The sequence below is a fragment of the Erpetoichthys calabaricus genome, chromosome 1 (assembly GCF_900747795.2).
Source record: "Erpetoichthys calabaricus chromosome 1, fErpCal1.3, whole genome shotgun sequence".
Taxonomy (NCBI): Eukaryota; Metazoa; Chordata; class Cladistia; order Polypteriformes; family Polypteridae; genus Erpetoichthys; species Erpetoichthys calabaricus.
The window spans coordinates 177836504-177857118 of NC_041394.2; the positions used below are offsets into that span (position 1 = coordinate 177836504).

General features: G+C 37.2%; 2 protein-coding genes across 2 annotated transcripts in view; both read left to right on the forward strand.

The window, feature by feature from the left end:
* nedd1 (NEDD1 gamma-tubulin ring complex targeting factor) overlaps positions 1-20615 on the forward strand; it is a 753979-nt gene that overhangs the window by 666203 nt on the left and 67161 nt on the right. The gene's annotated exons all lie outside the window — the stretch shown is intronic.
* LOC114657311 (fructose-2,6-bisphosphatase TIGAR B-like) overlaps positions 1-20615 on the forward strand; it is a 54130-nt gene that overhangs the window by 31005 nt on the left and 2510 nt on the right. Inside the window, exons 4-5 of the mRNA XM_028809059.2 lie at positions 3023-3100; positions 7103-7213. Of these exons, the coding sequence (XP_028664892.2) occupies positions 3023-3100; positions 7103-7213 (189 nt within the window). The remainder of the gene's footprint in view (positions 1-3022; positions 3101-7102; positions 7214-20615) is intronic.

Here is a 20615-nt window from a genome sequence, read left to right on the forward strand (position 1 = left end):
ACACACATACATACATAATATTATATATATCTCCTGAAGTAGCTTGTGTATATCCTTCTTTATGTTGCTCTTTATACCATTTATATCCCCTCACCCTCTGAGTACAGTAATCATTACCTTCATGCTCTAATAACGGATTTGCGAGTCTGGTTGGAGTTGTGGCTGTTAACTGCTACCTACACCCGAGTGAATTGACAGTGGGGATAAAGAGGCCATGCTCTTTTCTGATAATCCGCCCGAGATTGGTGAATTCTTACTGCCTGCCTCAATCGCAGTTTTGCTCCCATTTTTACTCTCGGCTGCAGCGTGAGATCCCAGCAGATCCATTCCTTCACCTTTCTCTTCCAAATCAGTCTCTGGCAGGCCATATCATGAACTTGAACTTCAGTCCAGTTTAGACTTTGAAGCCTTATCTGTCTTTTCCTTCACTTTCTGAATCCTTGGTCTGCTGTTAATGCTTGTGCATACTTGGATATATTTGTAATTAAATCCACTCGGGCTGACTAAATACAGGATATCGCGGAATGATATTTAAAAAAAAGTCACTGCTACCAGCACAATGGTAGTGATCAACTAAATATAATTTAATATTATTCAAAAAGTAACATATGCTGTTTCACATGGACATTAGAAACACATTTATTTAGAGTAATTTTTCCATAGCCTCACATTTCACATTGTGGGAATGAAGCACTTTCTTAGATTTAAAGCTGGTACAGACATATGGCACACATTAGATAAAACAAATGTATCCCCAAGTTTGTAAAGTAAATCAGTGCTGGAAACCAAAACTTCTGTATCCTTGTGTGTCTTGGAAGACAAACGATTATGATAAAAACCTGAATGGAAGTCTATTGTTATGGTGCAAGAATATCTTTTCTGAAGGGGCATGGCCAAGTCATGTGTCAATGGGTGCATTTACATGCGTTTTATTATTTCAATTATTCACAGAAACATGGTTTCTAAAATGCTATGTAAACCATTTTTCCATTTAGAGAAACTGGGCTATTGGTTTCTGAGAAACTAGGTTAATGCACACAGATTTCCCTGCAAGTATAACCTGGCTATTTAACCATGTAAACCCTTCATTTGTTTACAATTAATAATTTTGAGATATTAATTCCCATACTTCAGTCCTTGAGGTGTTGTTTTTTGTTTTTTTTTATGGACCAAGATGAACAGGATGGTAACTCTACATAGCAGACTTGAAATCATCTGAAATTCATGTACTGTTTTTAACATTCAATTGGAGTATAATCAACAATGGAAAGTTATCACAGAAGCTAATTAGGAATAATGTAGAAGTACCAAAAGTGAAGTTTAGGTAAGACTTTAAAGTAGCCCATATCATTTATATTTGATGCTTCAATTAACATTACAACGTAGCAAGAATACATTTCTACTCAAGCAAAATATCTATCTTATGCCACAGACTTTTGTTGCTCTTTTTTTGGTATTGTAGAGTTATTCTTTGTAGAACGGCGGTTTATTTAGAGATCACATTATTCAAATAAACACCTTATTTTAGCTTAGTCTTTTGCATTTAAAATGTTTATTTTTATTTATTTGATTTTGCGGAAAAGCAGGGTGCATGAACTTGCCTGTGATGGACAGACTGAGAAATATGCTTCTATGGTAAACAAACAACTCGTTCAGCAACAATCAGACTTGACAGCTGTTTTGCACAATTCAAGAAAACATAATAAAGCAGTGTGACTGAGGGGTCTGTCACAGCATGTGGGTGTTTTGAAGCAAAAGTTGACAAGGAATTCAACAATGACTTGATATAGGAGGTGGGCACGTCCTTCATCTGTCATAGGTGAGTGATGACTGATGTGGGCAACTCTGAATTGGAAGGATAAATTATATAATTTACAGGAGTATTTTTTTCATTGCTGGTTATTTATTTGAAATCTGCCTTACTAACATACTTAACTGATTTGAGGATAATTACACATATCACTCCCTTCTGGTGAATGAAAGTTTTATGCAATGTAAAAGATTCAGAGATCAAAAACTTTTTTCCTTAAATATACAGTATTTGACTGTATATGCTCTGTGAGATTGAGTTCTTTTCTTTTACCTTTTTTTGATCCTGTTTCTTGGATTGTCACCTTCATATAATGCTATATTAAGGTGTAAGAAAAGGTATTCAGATCTCTCATGTTTTTAGCTAAATTTATCCTAGTTTGACTTTTGTTTATACGTTTTACTGCAGTCCAATTGACCCAATATGCAGAAAAAAGAGTAAATTTGTTTTGAATAATTTATGTAATTTTTATCAATATGTTCTGTTACAGATGTTTTTTGTAGTGTAGTTAGATGGATTTTTGGGAAAATTATTCAATTGTGACGTATGTATTTGGGATCCATCTTCAGATTCTTCAGAATAAATGGATTAGATTTGTAGACGTGCATTGAACGGCTCCATTATGGTCTTTGTCTTTTTAAAATGGTTGATTGCTTTTTGAGTTACTAGATACCTCCTTCTTACTATAGCTGTGTGCGTGTGTGCATTAATGGTTTCCTTTCTTTTGTACCCTTGCTAACCACAACCTCCCCCCCCTTTTTTTTTAAATAGCTAAGTTTCATTGTTCCATTTCCAGTGAAATAATGAGCAAAGAAGTATCCCCATGAGAACCAAATTCCTGTAACTACTGGCCTTTTTTGTTAGATTCAGTGATGTACATTATTGCATGTCTTAATTTGCTGTTTCTTGTAGGCATAATATAAATGTATGATATTATACATTAATTTCATTGAGTTAATTGGTGTAATTGGTGATCTGAGCATTGGGCTATCCTGCCTTTTGTGCAGTTATGCTGGAATGGACTCTAGCCTTTGCGAAACTGAACTGTATTAAGAGGTTTCCAATAATGGATGGATTAATAATTCTGTGCATTGTTTTCGTAATTCACCTTTTACCATGAAGGAAGCCCTTGAATTGAATAATTTGTTCAGATATGTGTAGTAACTATTTAAATTATCATTTTTAATTGCAATATGTTTTCTTATCTTGTAGACGGCATCTATAATTCTTTCTTACAACAGTAATACCAGTGGGATAGAAATTTGCTATGATCCCAGGCTTCGTGAGAGAGTAAGTTGAAAAAAAAGATTTTAATTGCTAATCTAATATAGTATACCTTTTAACACTAGAATCCCTGAAGCCTGCAAAAAAAACTCATAATCCCAGACCACCTTAAATTCCTTCGCACCTATCCTTTAGGTCTTTTGGTTTGTAAATGTGTCAAGCAGCTGGTAGCCTGCTGTCCCATCCCCCAACCGACACAGCTATAGTCTTACACAAAGTTCAGCTCAAGTCTTTTTATCTGGGTGTGAGTTGCTTTGAATTGTATAGGGTAAATAATATATCATTATGTGGAACACATTTCATGTGTGTTCAGCAGGGTTATTATAGTTAACGAAAACTAAAATCAAAACTGAAACTATTAAAAAAACATTTTCGTAAACTGAAATAAAATAATAACAAAACCGAAATGAAAAACTAAAACTAAACAAAACTATTAAAGTAGCAGGAAAGACCAAGTGAAATAAAATAATCTACTAAAATATTTTTAGTTTTCGTTTTTGAATGAATATTCTTGCCATTAATCTTTAACCCTTGTAAGTTTTAACTCAAAAACAAAGTCATCCACCATGAGCCACCCACACACATTCATCCAGTGAACGGTGGCTGGTGACGGAGGGTGGCTGTTCACACAGCATTTGTGGTGACAGAGCAAGCTGAATGTGGGTGCGTAAAGCATGTGAAATAGGCCGCATGTAAATCCGTTTTCTTTCTTTGTGCTTCTTGTATATCAAGATGTAATTCAAACAGCTGAAATCAGAATGTGCTGGTCAACAAAACGTTTACCATATGGACAGAAAAATCATGAGTGAGTAACGATTGTTTATTTCTCGGGTGACTGTTTTTTGTTGACAGCAATTCACCTGCCTCTTCTCACTGGAGAAATTGTTTTTACTTTGTCATATACGAAGTATAGAGAAAGTATAGTAATCCTGAAAAAATTCGACCTCGATATTTTTGATGAATCTTGATGTTATAGACCTCCCAGAGGCCAAAAATGCAATTTTTTGGAATTGTGTGTGTGGGGGTGCGTGTGTAAACACGATCCCTCAAAAATGCAACTAGATAGATGGATGAAATTTGGCATGTGGTCGCAACACCACAACTGTAGATCTGTATTAACTTTTGGGCCAAATCCATCACCCAGCAGTGGTACTTTACTTGAACACACACTCTTTTTTTTTTTTTTTTTTTTTTTTTTTTTTTTAATTCATGCAGCTGCAGAGTCTGATTTACTTTTTTTAATAATTGTTCAATATATTATTATTTTGATTTAATTTGTAGTTGATGATGGTTCCTTAATGTACATAATATAAAAATATAATCATTGTCTTGTGGTTTACTCCTCAAATATCCATCCCCATATCTGAGTATACAACAAAGTCTAGGGGACACCACTCCTGGTTTTTGAAAATTAAACAGCACTGATCGAGAGACTGACTAGCTCATCATACAAGATCAGCATATTGTTGCTGACCAATCACTTTTGTTTTAAAAACATCGTTTTAACAATGAAGCGATGCAAACAAAGGTAGGCGAAGAGAGTCTGCCAAGTGATGAAAAATTAAACATACTAATGGGTTTTTGTATTTATTCTATATTTATTATCTTTTTTAGTTCATATTCACAACTCAAAATACCTGATATTGTGAAAGTTATCCATTAGCAGAATTATATTTTAAAATATTGTCTCCCTTTTTTCAATGGTTTTTCTCTCTTCTAAAATGGGTCTGTATTGAAGGACTGACATAACAAAGGAGTGACATTTTATTGGAGTGACATAACAATGGAGTGATATTTTTTTTTCAAATAAAATTTTAATCATAACAAAAATTAAGATTTTCTTAAAAAAAACTAGAACCACTGAATTGTTAATATATTTTAAACTTGTTTACAATTCTTGTTCTCCATCACTGAAATTATCTTCCACCTCATAGTCGTTTACATTTCTTGAACTGAAATGCAAATTGTGCGCAATTCCACGAAGGTATTCATCAAGAGGGGATGGTTCCATGTCTCCTGACAACAGTTGCAAGCCTCTCTTCCCTCTGGATTTGTTCTTTCTTTTTTCTTTGTTAAATTATTGCCTGCAATCAGTCCCTCCACCTGTTGGTTTGTGTGGTTGTTTTCTTTTATGAATTCCTTTATCATTGAATAAACTCCCAAGTGATAATGTATGCAGAAATGCATTAGATTGTGTATTGTCTTCTTTGAGCTCAGTAGAATATAATATAATATATATAAGCTCAGTAGAATATAATATTCTTATAAATCTAAGAATGTTCCATTCTAGCTTTATAAAGAAAACTAGAGGGGTGGGAATTCTCATACACAGAACAGTTTCATTTGTAGCATCAGATGAAGTATCAGACCCTGAAGGGAGATGTGTGAAGGTCATGGGCAACTTATATAACAGTAAAATGATTTTGATAAATGTTTATGCACCCAAAAGACAGTTTACAAAAAACAGATATAACACAAGTAGTGTGTGTTTTTTTTTTTTTTGTTTGTTTTTTTCCTCCTCCAAGAATTTAAGCAAAGTAAAAGAAATTGGGATAGGGTTCAACACCCACATATACATCTGCTTGGCTGGTCTAAAAGTAAGAAGCTCTGCAGTCTACTTGTGACTTTACACTATAGGGATATAAGTAAATAAATCAAAGTAAATAGCCTTATCACAAACAGGACTTTGTACGATAACTTGGCAAGCTCTGTAAGCATTGCTGTTTCGTTGGAAGGACGTATGTGGCAGATTCACTGGCAGGATGATGCCTGACCTCTTGCTGCATCCAAACTCTGACATCTTTTGCCTTTACGCCTGGTGCAGCTGCGTTGTTCTTATATGTGAGTGGATGTTTCTTGTGAGGGAGGGCTTCTGTTCTTTCTTCGATGTAGAATTCTCATCTGAGTTCACCACTGTTATAGCATGTGTTTATTTGAAAACTGATAGTGTCAGATCGGGGGAGCGCGAATGTGACAGAGAATAAAAGAGAATGAAACAAAACGCTAACTTTTATAAGTACCATAAATTACAGACTCAAATAAATGAAATGTATGATTTTATTCTATAATAGTAGTAATAATAGCCACTCACTACTCAAAACAGTTCAATGCATGAAAGACCCTGAATCGAACCTGCCACCTCTCAACTTGGTGACAGCAGTTCTTACCTCTACGCCAGCCAAACAGACATATGTGGGTATGTGTCGTACCCTATCCCAATTTCTTTTACATTGGTTAAATTCTTGGGAGAAAAAAAAAAAGAGTACTTGTTTTATCTGTGTCTTTTGTGAAAGTGTTTCTTTGATATTTGGACTTCAGTCTTCACACATTATACAGTTCATGTCAAAATGTTGTCATTAGCACTATAACCTGAAAAATGTTTGTTTTATCTCAAATGTCATCCTGCATTTACACAGATCATTGTAGACACAGAATACACATGAAATGAATGTATTCCAAATAACAATATATTATTTACCCTCTACAATTCAAGGCACTTCACACCCAGATAAACAGACTCAAGCTGAGAGAACTTGGTCTACGACTAAAGCTGCATTGGTGGGGCATGGGATAGCAGGCTGCCTGCTGCTTAACACATTTGCAAAACAAAAGGCGCATGATGGAAAGGTAATCCCGGGTCACCTTAAATTCCTTCGCACACGTTTTTTCGTAGGCTTCAGGGATTCTAGTGTTAAATGGAATGCTTAATTTCATAATGGTATTACAAGCACTTATATTACCAGGTGGAGGGTTTTCATGTTACTCCTTTTTTTTTTTTTTTTTTTTTTTTTTTTTTTTTTTAGGGCCTCATAGCATGCTTGTTTGTTTTAGAAATTTCAGTATTTTATGGCGTCTTTACAAAAATATACTCTTTTTGGGCAAATATTCATCTAGGTTTACTTTTAATATAAAAAAATATATATACTACTATATAGGTAGTTTATCTGTGCTACTTTAAGTTAAATACAAATATTTTGTCTCAATAAAATAAATTGTTGTGCTTTCCAGGGATTTGGTGTTGCAGAAGGCAAACCTATTGGCGACATGAAGACCATGGCAAAAGCTGCAGGCCAGCCATGCCCACATTTTACTCCTCCTGGAGGAGAAACTTTAGAGCAGGTAATCAGATATTTAAGTTAAATGTACAGCTGAAAAATACAGTAAGATATTAAGCAAAAGTTTTTCATTTTATTCCAGAAACAAATAATTGTGTTTAAAATATATATTAGGTAAAATAAACCCTGTATTTGATCCACTTTATTTATTTATGTTTATTTTATTTATGATTTTCTTTTTAAACCCGGACATATTCTGACCCAAATCCTGTACCTCAATTGGAGCTTGATTATGGAACATTTCTTTCATGTATCTCTCTCAGACCTGAAGCTGCTAAAGTTAAACTCCCAAACAGCCATGTTTTCCTTTAACTTTGTGCAAAAATATTCAACCAATTGCCCTATAATGCTAGGTTATAAATTGAAATAGCAAAGAGAGTGTACTGATGCAATGTAACAACAGCAATTTCTTAGATAACCTTTCTTCAAAAGTAGAGTCGTGGTTGCACAAGATTTTTCCCTCAATCTTGCCATGGATATGTGGGTTAGAACATGGGTGGGTGGATTTGTATACTTTTAACTAATAACATATATATACACACACTCAAAATGTGTTTACATGCATTAAAGGAAAATTTACAAGTAATGGTATTCCTTTTCTAAAAATTGTACCTGCACAGTTGCGCAGACTTCTTTGGCTAGCATTAGAGGAACATTTCCAAAGCAGCTGATGACTGAACAAGTGCCCAGTTATCATGTTTCTAACTTTTTATTTAGGGCTTTTTTTGTACTAAAATTAAATTCCATACATTCAAAAGCTGATGCAGTACAGCCAGAGTACTTCAGCAATCTTGTTTAGAAGCAACCTCCCATGAAATAGCATGCCACAATCAAGTACAGTATTCACACTCAACCTAAATGGCTAAAGATTGTGTCCACGTGATATTGGTCTCTTTCATTTTGAGAGATGGATGTCTGGGACAGAACTCCGTTAGCAGTGGTGTTATTTTACTTTTTTTGTTTTTAAATATATAATCCTGAGGTATCCTGTATTTACGCGTCTCGAGGAACTTTGACTACAGCATATGTAAGTATAGCACCCTGCCCAGGATTGGTTCCTGCCTTGTGCCCTGTGTTGGCTGGGATTGGCTCCAGCAGACCCCCGTGACCCTGTGTTTGGATTCAGCGGGTTGGAAAATGGATGGATGGATATGTAAGTATATATAAGCATGACTGGCAGAAAAAAGAAAGAAAAGAAAGAAATGGAAAAGACATCTAATGCTTCATCTAAGTTTAAACAGGCCTCAAGTTCAAGGTATGGAATGACAGAGACTGACCTGGGACAGATATGCGAAAGAATTGATCTCCTGGGAGCAGATGTCACAGCATTGCCTCCAGTTGTGAGCAAAAGTGCGAGAGAGTCGGACCAGGTAACCTTGTCAATTCCAGAAGGTTCGTTGAAACTGAAAATGGCTTTATTTTCCGCACTGTCAACTACCCACGACAAGCCAGCACCACCAACCGGACTTGCTACTCCACCTGCAGAGCTTGGAGAAGACCAAAACGAGCAGTCCGAGCCGAAGGTAACAATCGCCTCAATGATCACCGCAATAACTACCACACTTGGAGAAGACATAAATGAGATAAAGTATAATATAAAGAAGATCACAATTGATGTAAGGAAATACAGTTAGGTCCATAAATATTTGGACAGAGACAACTTGTTTCTAATTTTGGTTCTGTACATTACCACAATGAATTTTAAATGAAACAACTCAGATGCAGTTGAAGTGCAGACTTTCAGCTTTAATTCAGTGGGGTGAACAAAACGATTGCATAAAAATGTGATTTAACTAAAGTATTTTTTGAACACAATCCCTTCATTTCAGGGGCTCAAAAGTAATTGGACAAATTAAATAACTGGAAATAAAATGTTCATTTCTGATACTTGGTTGAAAACCCTTTGCTGGCAATGACAGCCTGAAGTCTTGAACTCATGGACATCACCAGATGCTGGGTTTCCTCCTTTTTAATGCTCTGCCAGGCCTTTACTGCAGCTTTCAGTTGCTGTTTGTTTGTGGGCCTTTCTGTCCTAAGTTTAGTCTTCAACAAGTAAAATGCATGCTCAATTGGGTTAAGATCAGGTGACTGACTTGGCCATTCAAGAATTTTCCACTTCTTTGCTTTAATAAACTCCTGCGTTGCTTTGGCTGTATGTTTTGGGTCATTGTCTCTGTATCATGAAACGCCGCCCAATCAATTTGACTGCATTTAGCTTTGGATAATGAGCTGTTCTATGCCTTCTCCATACTTTTTTCTTGCCATCATTCTGGTAGAGGTTGATCTTGGTTTCATCTGTCCAAAGAATGTTTTTCCAGAACTGTGCTGGCTTTTTTAGATGTTCTTTAGCAAAGTCCAATCTAGCCTTTCTATTCTTGAGGCTTATGAGTGGCTTGCACCTTGCAGTGCACCCTCTGTATTTACTTTCATGCAGTCTTCTCTTTATGGTAGACTTGGATATCGATACGCCTACCCCCTGGAGAGTATTGTTCACTTGGTTGGCTGTTGTGAAGGGGTTTCTCTTCACCATGGAAATGATTGTGCAATCATCCACCACTGTTGTCTTCCGTGGACGTCCAGGTCTTTTTGCGTTGCTGAGTTCACCAGTGCTTGCTTTCTTTCTCAGGATGTACCAAACTGTAGATTTTGCCACTCGTAATATTGTAGCAATTTCTCTGATGGGTTTTTTTCTGTTTTCACAGCTTAAGGATGGCTTCTTTCACCTGCATGGAGAGCTCCTTTGACCGCATGTTGTCTGTTCACAGCAAAATCTTCCACATGCAAGCACCACACCTCAAATCAACTCCAGGCCTTTTATCTGCTTAATTGATAATGACATAACGACGGACTTGCCCACACCTGCCCATGAAGTAGCCTTTGAGTCAATTGTCCAATTACTTTTGAGCCCCTGAAATGAAGGGATTGTGTTAAAAAATGCTTTAGTTGCCTCACATTTTTATGCAATCGTTTTGTTCACCCCACTGAATTAAAGCTGAAAGTCTGCACTTCAACTGCATCTGAGTTGTTTCATTTAAAATTCATTGTGGTAATGTACAGAACCAAAATTAGAAAAAAGTTGTCTCTATCCAAATATTTAAGGACCTAACTGTATGTAAGTGATACGAGGAAAGGTATAGAGGACATAACCATGACAAATTGGAAGCTGTTTCAGTATATTAAAGACTTGGAGAGACGTTCAAGTAATCGCTTTCAGGCAATCTTTAAAGGTATGCTAGAAAAAAGTTAGGAAAAAATACAGGAAAATGTGAGTAGTTTTGAAAATGAATTTAGAGCACTTGATGCTCAGCTTGAAGATATTGAGCAAATATTCATGACTTGTATTGAAATAATTGAATAGTTGGCTTATGCCGCTGACAAGAAAGCAATGGTTACTAAATCCGAATGCAAAGTGCTTGGAGACAGATTAACCATGCTGGAAGATGGATATAAAAGAAATAGCCTTAGAATTGAAGGTCTCTCTGAAAATTGTGAAAGCCCAATCCCATTTGAAATTCATCACTGAACTATTCTCCCAAATAATTGGAGAGGACTTAAAATCAGACACCAGGATATCCGCTGCTTACCACATACGTGGATCAAAAGCCTCAAAACCTAGAGGCCTCATTGTACATTTCAATGGATTACAATGTAAAATGAATCTGATGTTGCTTCTAAGAATGAAACATGATTATATTTGAAAATAACCACATTCGCATTTTCCCTGGTTTTTCACCTTCAACAGCTCTAAACATGCCACATTTTACAACATTAAACAGTGCTTATTTAGATATAGCCTCTTGTATCCTGCTAAATTAAGAGTGGATATTCAAGGCAAGTTCTACATTTTTAGTTCTCCTTAGGAAGCAGGAAAAGAGGTAAAAAAAAATTGATCCCGACTCTTTTAAATACAATTGTCAGTCACATTGTGTCCTAGCAAAGCAAAGAAGAATGTGTTGATGATAGGGAATTCATGCAGAATGTATTTGCATCCATTCCCAATGTGAACACTCATAAAATTATAATGGCTGGGGATTTTAATTGTGTTTTAAATCCAGACCTAGATAGATCTCCTGCCACAGAGGCGATGACATCTAACACTGCAAAGACAAGTACACAGTTTGTAACTGACCACAACTTAGCAGACCCCTGGAGATTTCTAAACCCAAATTCAAGAACATATCACCAGTGCATCATTGCTACTCAAGAATTGATTATTTTTTTGTAGATAACCATTTCTTCCCTATGATTAAATCCTGCAAGTGCAACGCTATTATTTCCGACCATACCCCTCTGATTCTGGAGGTAAAATCTTTATGCCCCACATACTCATCTCGCAGATGGCGTCTTAACCCACTTTTATTAGCAGACGAGATCTTTACAGAATTTATATCTAAACAAATTGTTTTTTTTCTAGAGACAACTATATCCTCAGAGGTCTCTGCAGGGACACTCTGGGAAACCCTGAAGGCCTTCTTAAGAGGACAGATTATCTCATATCTTTCCCACAGAAATAAACTGGAAGGCAAGCAGGTATCAAAGTTAACTAGCGAAATTACTAGAATAGATGAAGAACACGCCAGGTGTCCAAGGGAGGCTCTTCATAGGAGAAGGCAGGCTGTGCATTCAGAGCTCAGCCTCTTAACAACTAAAGAAACTGAGCAACTCATTTTTAAATGAAGACCTCATTACTATGAACATGGAGGGAAAGCTAATAAGCTTTTAGCTGAACAAATCCACAAGCAAGAAGTTCGCAATTCTATCCCAGCAATTACCATCACAAATGGAGACATAACACTATGTAACAAATTTTTATTTTTATTTTGTTCCTGGGTACAAAGTGTGTTTTCCTAACCCGTTATGCCTAAAAAAAATAGAAAATAGCTGCTGTTCCACAAAAACTTTGCTTTTGTGATCAGGACAATGATATTTTGAAATTTGTCTGTTTTCGAGAAAATTCTCGATTCGCATTCAATACTGAGTAGTCTTCTAGAATATTCTTGAACTGTTAGAATTGTCCAGAAGTTTCTAGAATTATCTAGAACTTTCAAGGAACTTTTAGAACTTTCTAGAACGTTCTCGGACTGTCCAATAGTAGTCATACAAGTATAAAAGCACAGGTGACTCGAACCAACATTTCGGTTTATGTTATTTTTTTGATTTGATTTAGATGTCATCAAGAGGTTGCTTGCACCCAGCAGATGCATTTTGCTACGTCTGTGGACAATTTATAAAGACAAGAGCGAGAAAGTATTCCGTGAAAACGTCGTAAGATGTGCAAGACCTACAAGGCATACTTCGGCATGCCTGTCGGGGATCAAGACAAGCCCTGGGCACCTCATTTCACATGCGAATATTGCAAGAAAACTCTTGAAAGTTGGTACAGGGGAGAAAAGAGAGCCATGAAGTTTGCTATCCCGCGAATTTGGCGGCAACCGACTGACCACTCAAGCAACTGCTACTTCTGCATGGTGGATCCTACCAAACGTCGCACTGGCAAGAATGCGCCTCAAATCGTTTATCCAGACATTCCTTCTTCCATTGCCCCAGTACCATACTGCCCCGAGCTGCCCGTTCCCACTCCTCTGAAGAGGGATCAGCCATCTTCAGGAGACAGCAGCAAGTCAGACAGCGAGGAAGATATTGCAGATATCCTTGACGCTCATCTTGACAAATTCAAGGAGAACATGGGAGCTTACTCAGAGGAGCAAGGCGAGCGCTTTCATCAGGATATAATGGACTTTGAACGTCGTTACCAAGGACACTAACGAAAACATGATGGGGGACTACATTTGGGGGCTTCTTCGAGAAAGCGATTTGCGTTACAGTCGCGAATCTAGAACACCTACTCATTTCTGAACCTTTTTGAGTGGTTTTGACGGTCTTTGTCTATTTACCATGCAATTATTGTTCTTTATCAGACCGCATGAACGAAAAGAGAAAAATTCCCTTGTTTTGTCACTGTAAATACGAAATTTTCTGGGCTGTGGTCATAAAATCAAAGTTTGTGCTGAATGTAGTCATTTTTCCATAGGCTTTAGACATAAGCAGTTGAAATACAACTCTTGGAAGCCAGGAACAAAAATTGTTACATTAGTGATCATTGACCATAAAAATATAATGCACACATTTAGAGATTACTATAAATCCTTATATTCTACTGAGTTTATGTGGTATAGTGGGTCCACAGCTACCAGCAAAGGCTAGTTTTAAATAATCCCACGCTCGCAGCTTAGCGAGGGAGCGTGGTGGTTGTGTGGCTGCAGCAGTTCTCAGGGCGATTTGTGATGTGGGCATTTCTCATCTAAGTGCACAGGTGAAAGACTGCCTGCATCCGTGAGTGTTCCTGGGGCTGCTAATTTGCCACAGCTGCTATGCCCTCTCGATATATAGAAGTGCGAGTCGGTTAGAGGGAGAGATAAATGGAAAGAGAAAGAGACGGAGGTTGCTGGAAGGAAGTGAGGAGAAAGCCGGTGTGAGAGAGAGTGAAGGAGTTCGAGCGGATGAGCGAGAGCAGGCCCGAATGCAGCTGGACTGTGGGCCCTTGTGAGATGTTTATCTAACACCTAGGGCAGTTGATTGTAGTCGCTCCCGCAGAGCATTTTGAGAAGAGCGGGAGTGACTAGTGAGGGAGGTGACTCACCGTGAAAGACAGCGGGAGTCAGGAGACTTGGGAAGATAATCTCCAGCATAGGAGTCCTGGCTGTTGGAGAGAAGCTAAGTCTCGGGTCTGGAATGACTGCACGACCGAAGCCAGGGATCGGGAGGCCTCCAGACCTGTGCGAATGAGAGAAAGAAGGTCAGCTGCAGGTAGAGTGGCTCCCCCTGCTGCAAAGCCTGAATAGGGAGAAGCGGGGAGTCACTAGTAAGACTAACACTCCAGGCTTTGTGTTTTAAAGAGATTCTTCCAACATTTTAACCTCAGTCTTTTAAAGGATTATTATTTTGTTCTATTTATTGATTTTTAAACCTCCACATGTGTTTTATGGATTATTTATTTAATGAAGACTCTTTTTAGAAGGCACCACACTTTATTAATTTTGAATACTTTGATTTGGACATTGTTTTTGTTCTGTTTAATAAAAGCACTTTTTCACCATCCCCTTGCTATATTGTTGCCTCACTGCTTAGCTCATCGGTAGCATTACCGACAGTGACGGGTTCAAAGGCTCCCGAACAGCAAATGGGAGCATGGAGTCTAACCGGCATCATCACAGTTTAAAGAAGACAAGACACAATCTAATGCATTTCTGGGTGCATTACAGATACCACAAATAGATACTCTTAGTGCAGAGGAATTGGATAAACCTCTAGCGCTACCAGAATTACTAGATGCTATGAAGTCACTTCAGAGTGGAAAGCAGTAGGCCCGAATGGCTACTCTGCCGAATTTTATAAGAAGTTCTCCACTCAGATAACTCCCCTCCTATTCGCAACATTAACAGAAGGTAGAGACAATAAAATTCTACCTCAAACTTTTCGTCAAACATCAATCACTGTCTTTCCTAAACAAAATAAGGATGTATTACATCATACAGACCAAATTCACTTCTGAATAATGATGTTAAAATACCCTCAAGTCCTAGCTAGAAGGATGGAGAAAGTGCTGCCTTCAGTAATATCACAAGATCAAACTGGATTTATTAAAGGCCGACATTTAGTGTCCAATCTTCGACACCTGTTTAATGTAATGTACTCACCCGCAAAGTCAAATATCCCAGAGATTTTATTATCTTTGGATGCAGAAAAAGCATTTGATATGATTGAATGGAACTACCTTTTCACTACATTGGAGAAATTTGGGTTTGGCCCAAACATTTGTGCATGGATTAAACTACTGTATACCAATCCAGAAGCTTCAGTTTCTATTAACAACATTAATTCAGACTACTTTAAACTAGAACATGGTACCAGACAAGGATGCCCCTTGTCACCACTACTTTTTGCAATCGCCATTGAGCCACTGGCAGTTCACTGTTGAAATGCTTATGAGATAAAGGGGATTATCAGAGAAGGACTTGAACAGAAAATTTCTTTATATGCAGATGATATGGTACTGTATATATCCGACCCACAAAATACTGTGCCTACAGTCCTAACAGCACTAACAGAATTCCAAAAGATTTCTAGTCTCAGAATTAATTTGATTAAAAGTGTGCTCTTTCCAGTGAATTCTGAAGCTCACAATATTAGATTGGACACCTTCCCTTTTATCATCGCAAATCAGTTCAAATATCTAGGTGTAAACATCACAAGTAAACAAAACTCTTTATCAACAAAATTTTGCTGTCTGTATTGAAAAAATCAAGCAAGACTTGCATAGATGGTCAACCCTTCATCTCACCTTAGCTGGAAGAATTAACATTAAGATGAATATCCTCCCTAAGCTTCTCTTTTTATTTCAAAATATTCTAATATACATCAATAAATAGTTCTTTAAGAAATTAGATTCAACCATAACCACATTTTTTTGGAATTCAAAACATCCACGTATCCAAAGAGCAACCAAGAAGGTGGCATGGCTCTACCTAACTTTCAATTTTACTACTGGGCAGCAAACATACAACATATTAAAACCTGGACATTGACACAAATAGATGAACATATGCAGCCTTGGTCTGCAATAGAAATGGAATCCTGCAGTTCATCTTTATATTCCTTGTTTTGCGCCCCAATAAATACAAATTATCGCCAATATACTAATAACCCAATAGTGCTTCACTCACTCAGAATATGGAACCAATGTAGGAAACCTTTTAAGATAGAGAATCTTTTATCGGTGGCACCACTGCACGAGAATCACCTTTCTCAACCATCGCAAACATATGCATTTTTTAATGTATGGAAAACATTTGGGATTAAATCACTTAGAGATCTGTACATGGACAACGTCTTTGCATCCTATGAACAATTACATTCTAAATTTAACTTTCCAGCAGCACATTTCTTTCACTATCTTCAAATTAGAAACTTTGTTAAACAGAACCTGCCCAATTTCCCTCATCTCCCACCTCCCTCAATGCTGGAAAATGTATTCATCAGTTTCAAGGACTTAGACAGAATCTCTGCAATATATAAAACCATTTTACAGTCCCTCCCTTTCAAAGACCCAAGAGGACAATGGGAAAAGGATATCTCCCTCAACATATTAGAAAAGGAGTGGAAGGTAGCAATGCAGAGAATTCACTCGAGCTCCATATTGTGCAAAGCATACAATTATTCAACTAAAAATTATATATCAAGCATATCTGTCTCGCTTAAAATTGTCCAAAATGTTTCCAGGGCAAGATCCAACCTGCGAACGCTGCAATCAAGTTCCAGCCTCACTGGGTCACATGTTTTGGGCCTGCACCAAACTAACATCATTTTTAAATGCCTTTCAGACAACCTTGGTGTCACAATACCCACTAATCCACTAACAGCTGTGTTTGGTGTACTTCCAGATGGGCTTAAAGTGGAGAAGGACAAACAAACTAATTGGCTTTACAACACTAACACGTAGACTTATCTTGCTCAACTGGAAGAATCCTAACTCTCCCCTTTTAAGTCAATGGGAAACTGATGTTATACAGTATATTGTTTGAAATTGGAAAAAATAAAATTCTCACTTAGAGGATCTGTGCAGAAATTCTTCCAAACCTGGCAGGATCTAATCAATAACATTTTAGAATAAGCTTTTAAAGCACTGATGAGGCAGATTCTCTTCCTATTTTTTTTTTTGTTTGTTTTTAATCTGTATTCACTTATTAGTCTATTTGCGTATTTTTTACTAGGTTTAAGTTTTATTCTGCTGGCCATGCTCTCTTTCTCAGGGGTGGGGGAAGATTTGTTTTCAATCCTATTCTTGTAAAATTGATGTATTTGTATGGAATGTTGTGTGATTTCAATAATATCAATAAAAAAACGAAGAATATAACTGCAATTTGGCCTATTCGCAGTGAGACTTGTGCCATAATTATATTTTTTACTTCCTTGCTACTTTAACATTTTATTCACAATTATAATTCTGTTTGTATGTGTGTGGGTGTCTATGTATATATGCATATATATATTTACATGCGCATATGCCATAACTCCTGGCAGTATTGAAAATTAGGGTTAAAGCTATCATATGCAATAATGTGCAACCTTAATTTAAGATTATAAAATGACAACCAAAGTTTAGAATCTATGTCTCTATGACCAAATAGTGAACTTTGTGAGGTGGAATGTCAAAAGTATTAATCGTGAATTAAAGAGGAAGATCGTATTCTCTCACCTAACAGGTCTAATTGCCAAGATAGTACTTTTTACAGGAGACTTGCTTAATCAGCAAGGATCAGTTTTGGCTACAAAGAGACTGGACTGGCCAAATATTCCATTCCAGCTATACAAAGAAAACTAGAGGCGTGGGAATCTTAATTCATATAACAATTTCATTTGCCGTGTCAGATGTAGTATCTGATCCTGAAGGGTGATACTGTATGTAATGGTGATGGGTAATTTATTTAATTGTAAAGTGATTTTGATAAATACAATACTGTGCAAAAGTTTTAGGCAGGTGTGAAAAAATGCTGTAAACAAAGAATGCTTTCAGAAATATAAATAATGATTGCTTATTGTTATCAATTTACAAAATGCAAAGTGAGCAAACAAAAGAAAATCAAATCAATATTTGGTGTTACTACCTTTTGCCTTCAAACCAGCATCAATTCTTATAGGTACACTTGCACAAAGTCAGGGATTTTGTAGGATTATAGTCAGGTGTATGATCAACCAATTATACCAAACAAGTGCTAATGATCATCAATGTAGGTAGGTTGAAACACAGTCATTAACTGAAACAGAAACAGCTGTGTAGGAGGCTTAAAATGGGTGAGGAACAGCCAAACTCTGCTACCAAGGTGAGGTTGTGAAAGACAGTTTCATGTCATGGCAAGATTGAGCACAGCAACAAGACACAAGGTAGTTATACTGCATCAGCAAGGTCTCTCCCAGGCAAAGATTTCAAAGCAGACTGGGGTTTCAAGATGTGCTGTTCAAGCTCTTTTGAAGAGGCACAAAGAAACAGGCAACGTTAAGGATCGTAGACGCAGTGGTCGGCCAGGGAAACTTAGTACAGCAGATGAATGACACATCAAGCTTATTACCCTTCGAAATCGGAAGATGTCCAGCAGTGCCATCAGCTCAGAACTGGCAGAAACCAGTGGGACCCAGGTACACCCATCTACTGTCTGGAGACGTCTGGCCAGCAGTGGTCTTCATGGAAGAGTTGCAGCCAAAAAGCCATACCTCCAACGTGGAAACAAGGCCAAGCGACTCAAGTATGCATGAAAACATAGGAACTGGGGTGCAGAAAAATGGCAGCAGGTGCTCTGGACTGATGAGTCAAAATTTGAAATATTTGGCTGTAGCAGAAGGCAGTTTGTTCGTCGAAGGGCTGGAGAGTGGTACAATAATGAGTGTCTGCAGACAACAGTGAAGCATGATGGAGGTTCCTTGAACGTTTGGGGCTGCATTTCTGCAAATGGAGTTGGAGATTTGGTCAGGATTAATGATGTTCTCAATGTCTGAGAAATACAGGCAGATATTTATCCATCATGTAATACAATCAGGGAGGTGTATGATTGGCCCCAAATTTATTCAGGACAACGACCCCAAACATACAGCCAAAGTCATTAAGAACTATCTTCAGCGTAAAGAAGAACAAGAAGTCCTGGAAGTGATGGTATGGTCCCCATAAAGCCCTGATCTCAACATCATCGAGTGTGTCTGGGATTGTGAGGAAGCCTACATCCACGGAAGATCTGTGGTTAGTTCTCCAAGATGTTTGGAACAACCTACCAGCCGAGTTCCTTCAAAAACTGTGTGCAAGTGTACCTAGAAGAATTGATGCTGTTTTGAAGTGGTCACACCAAATATTGATTTGATTTAGATTTCTCTTTTGTTCATTCACTGCATTTTGTTGATGGATGAAAATAAATGATTAACACTTCCATTTTTGATTGCATTCTTTGTTTACAGCATTTTTTCACACCTACCTAAAACTTTTGCAGAGTATTGTATTTACGCACCAAATGTGGATGATAGAGACTTCATCCAAAAATGTATTTACATCGATTCCTAACTTGAACACTCACAAAACTACAATGGCCTGAGACTTCAATTGTGTTTTAAACCCACATGAAATGCAAATCTGACCTGAACTACAATGAAGCAAAAAGCTTATAAAATAATATATATCCTCATATGGATAGGAACATGTATATAGTACCCAAAATGTAAATAAACATTTGCCCATTTTTAAATACTATATTTATAAAATGAAATTGTGGTTGACAGCCCTACTACACACATATATATATATATATATATAAGTATATATATGTATATAAGGCGGCACGGTGGCGCAGTGGGTAGTGCTGCTGCCTCGCAGTTGGGAGACCTGGGGACCTGGGTTCACTTCCCGGGTCCTCCCTGCGTGGAGTTTGCATGTTCTCCCCGTGTCTGCGTGGGTTTCCTCCCACAGTCCAAAGACATGCAGGTTAGGTGGATTGGCGATTCTAAATTGGCCCTAGTGTGTGGTGGGTGTGTTTGTGTGTGTCCTGTGGTGGGTTAGCACCCTGCCCTATATTGGTTCCTGCCTTGTGCCCTGTGTTGGCTGGGATTGGCTCCAGCAGACCCCCGTGACCCTGTGTTCGGATTCAGCGGGTTGGAAAATGGATGGATGGATGGGTGGATATATGTATATGTGTGTGTATATATATATATATATATATATATATATATATATATATATATATATAAAATATGTGTATATAATAATATGTATATTTATTGTAGCTTTTACTCTTACATTGGAGCATTGGAAGAAATTTTTAGGTATGCACCAGTCAAAGTGGCTGTTTCAGTACTTGAAAATAATGGAGAGAGTAACTTTCAACCAGCCTTATAATGAACGTGAAAGTATTGCTCAACTTCGAATAATGCCTTACCATGTGTTTCTTTATTGTTCCTGAAGAATGGGTCTGAATTTCCCTATATTATTGTTTCCCCAATCACGTGTGTTAGCATTCTTTAATCGGAATCTGGGATATATTTAACTCAATAATGGTTCTTTTTCATTTTCAAGGCCTTCTTTTCACATGCAGTTTTTTTCAATCACCAACTAATGTTTTTCATAATCCTCATTACCTAATAAAAGATTTCCACATTTTGAACAAGAGCAGTGAACACATGAAATCAGTGTTCGATTGGTGTTTTTGTTATTATGCTGTACATTTTGATTCCCCACTTTTATATAACCTGTTATAAATAACTACTCCTTTTAGTTTTCTTTCTTTTGTAACTGCTTATCCATAGTTATTGTAAAGCATTTTGAGCTACTTTCATGTATGAAAATGTGGCATATAAATGTTTTTGTTTTAAAT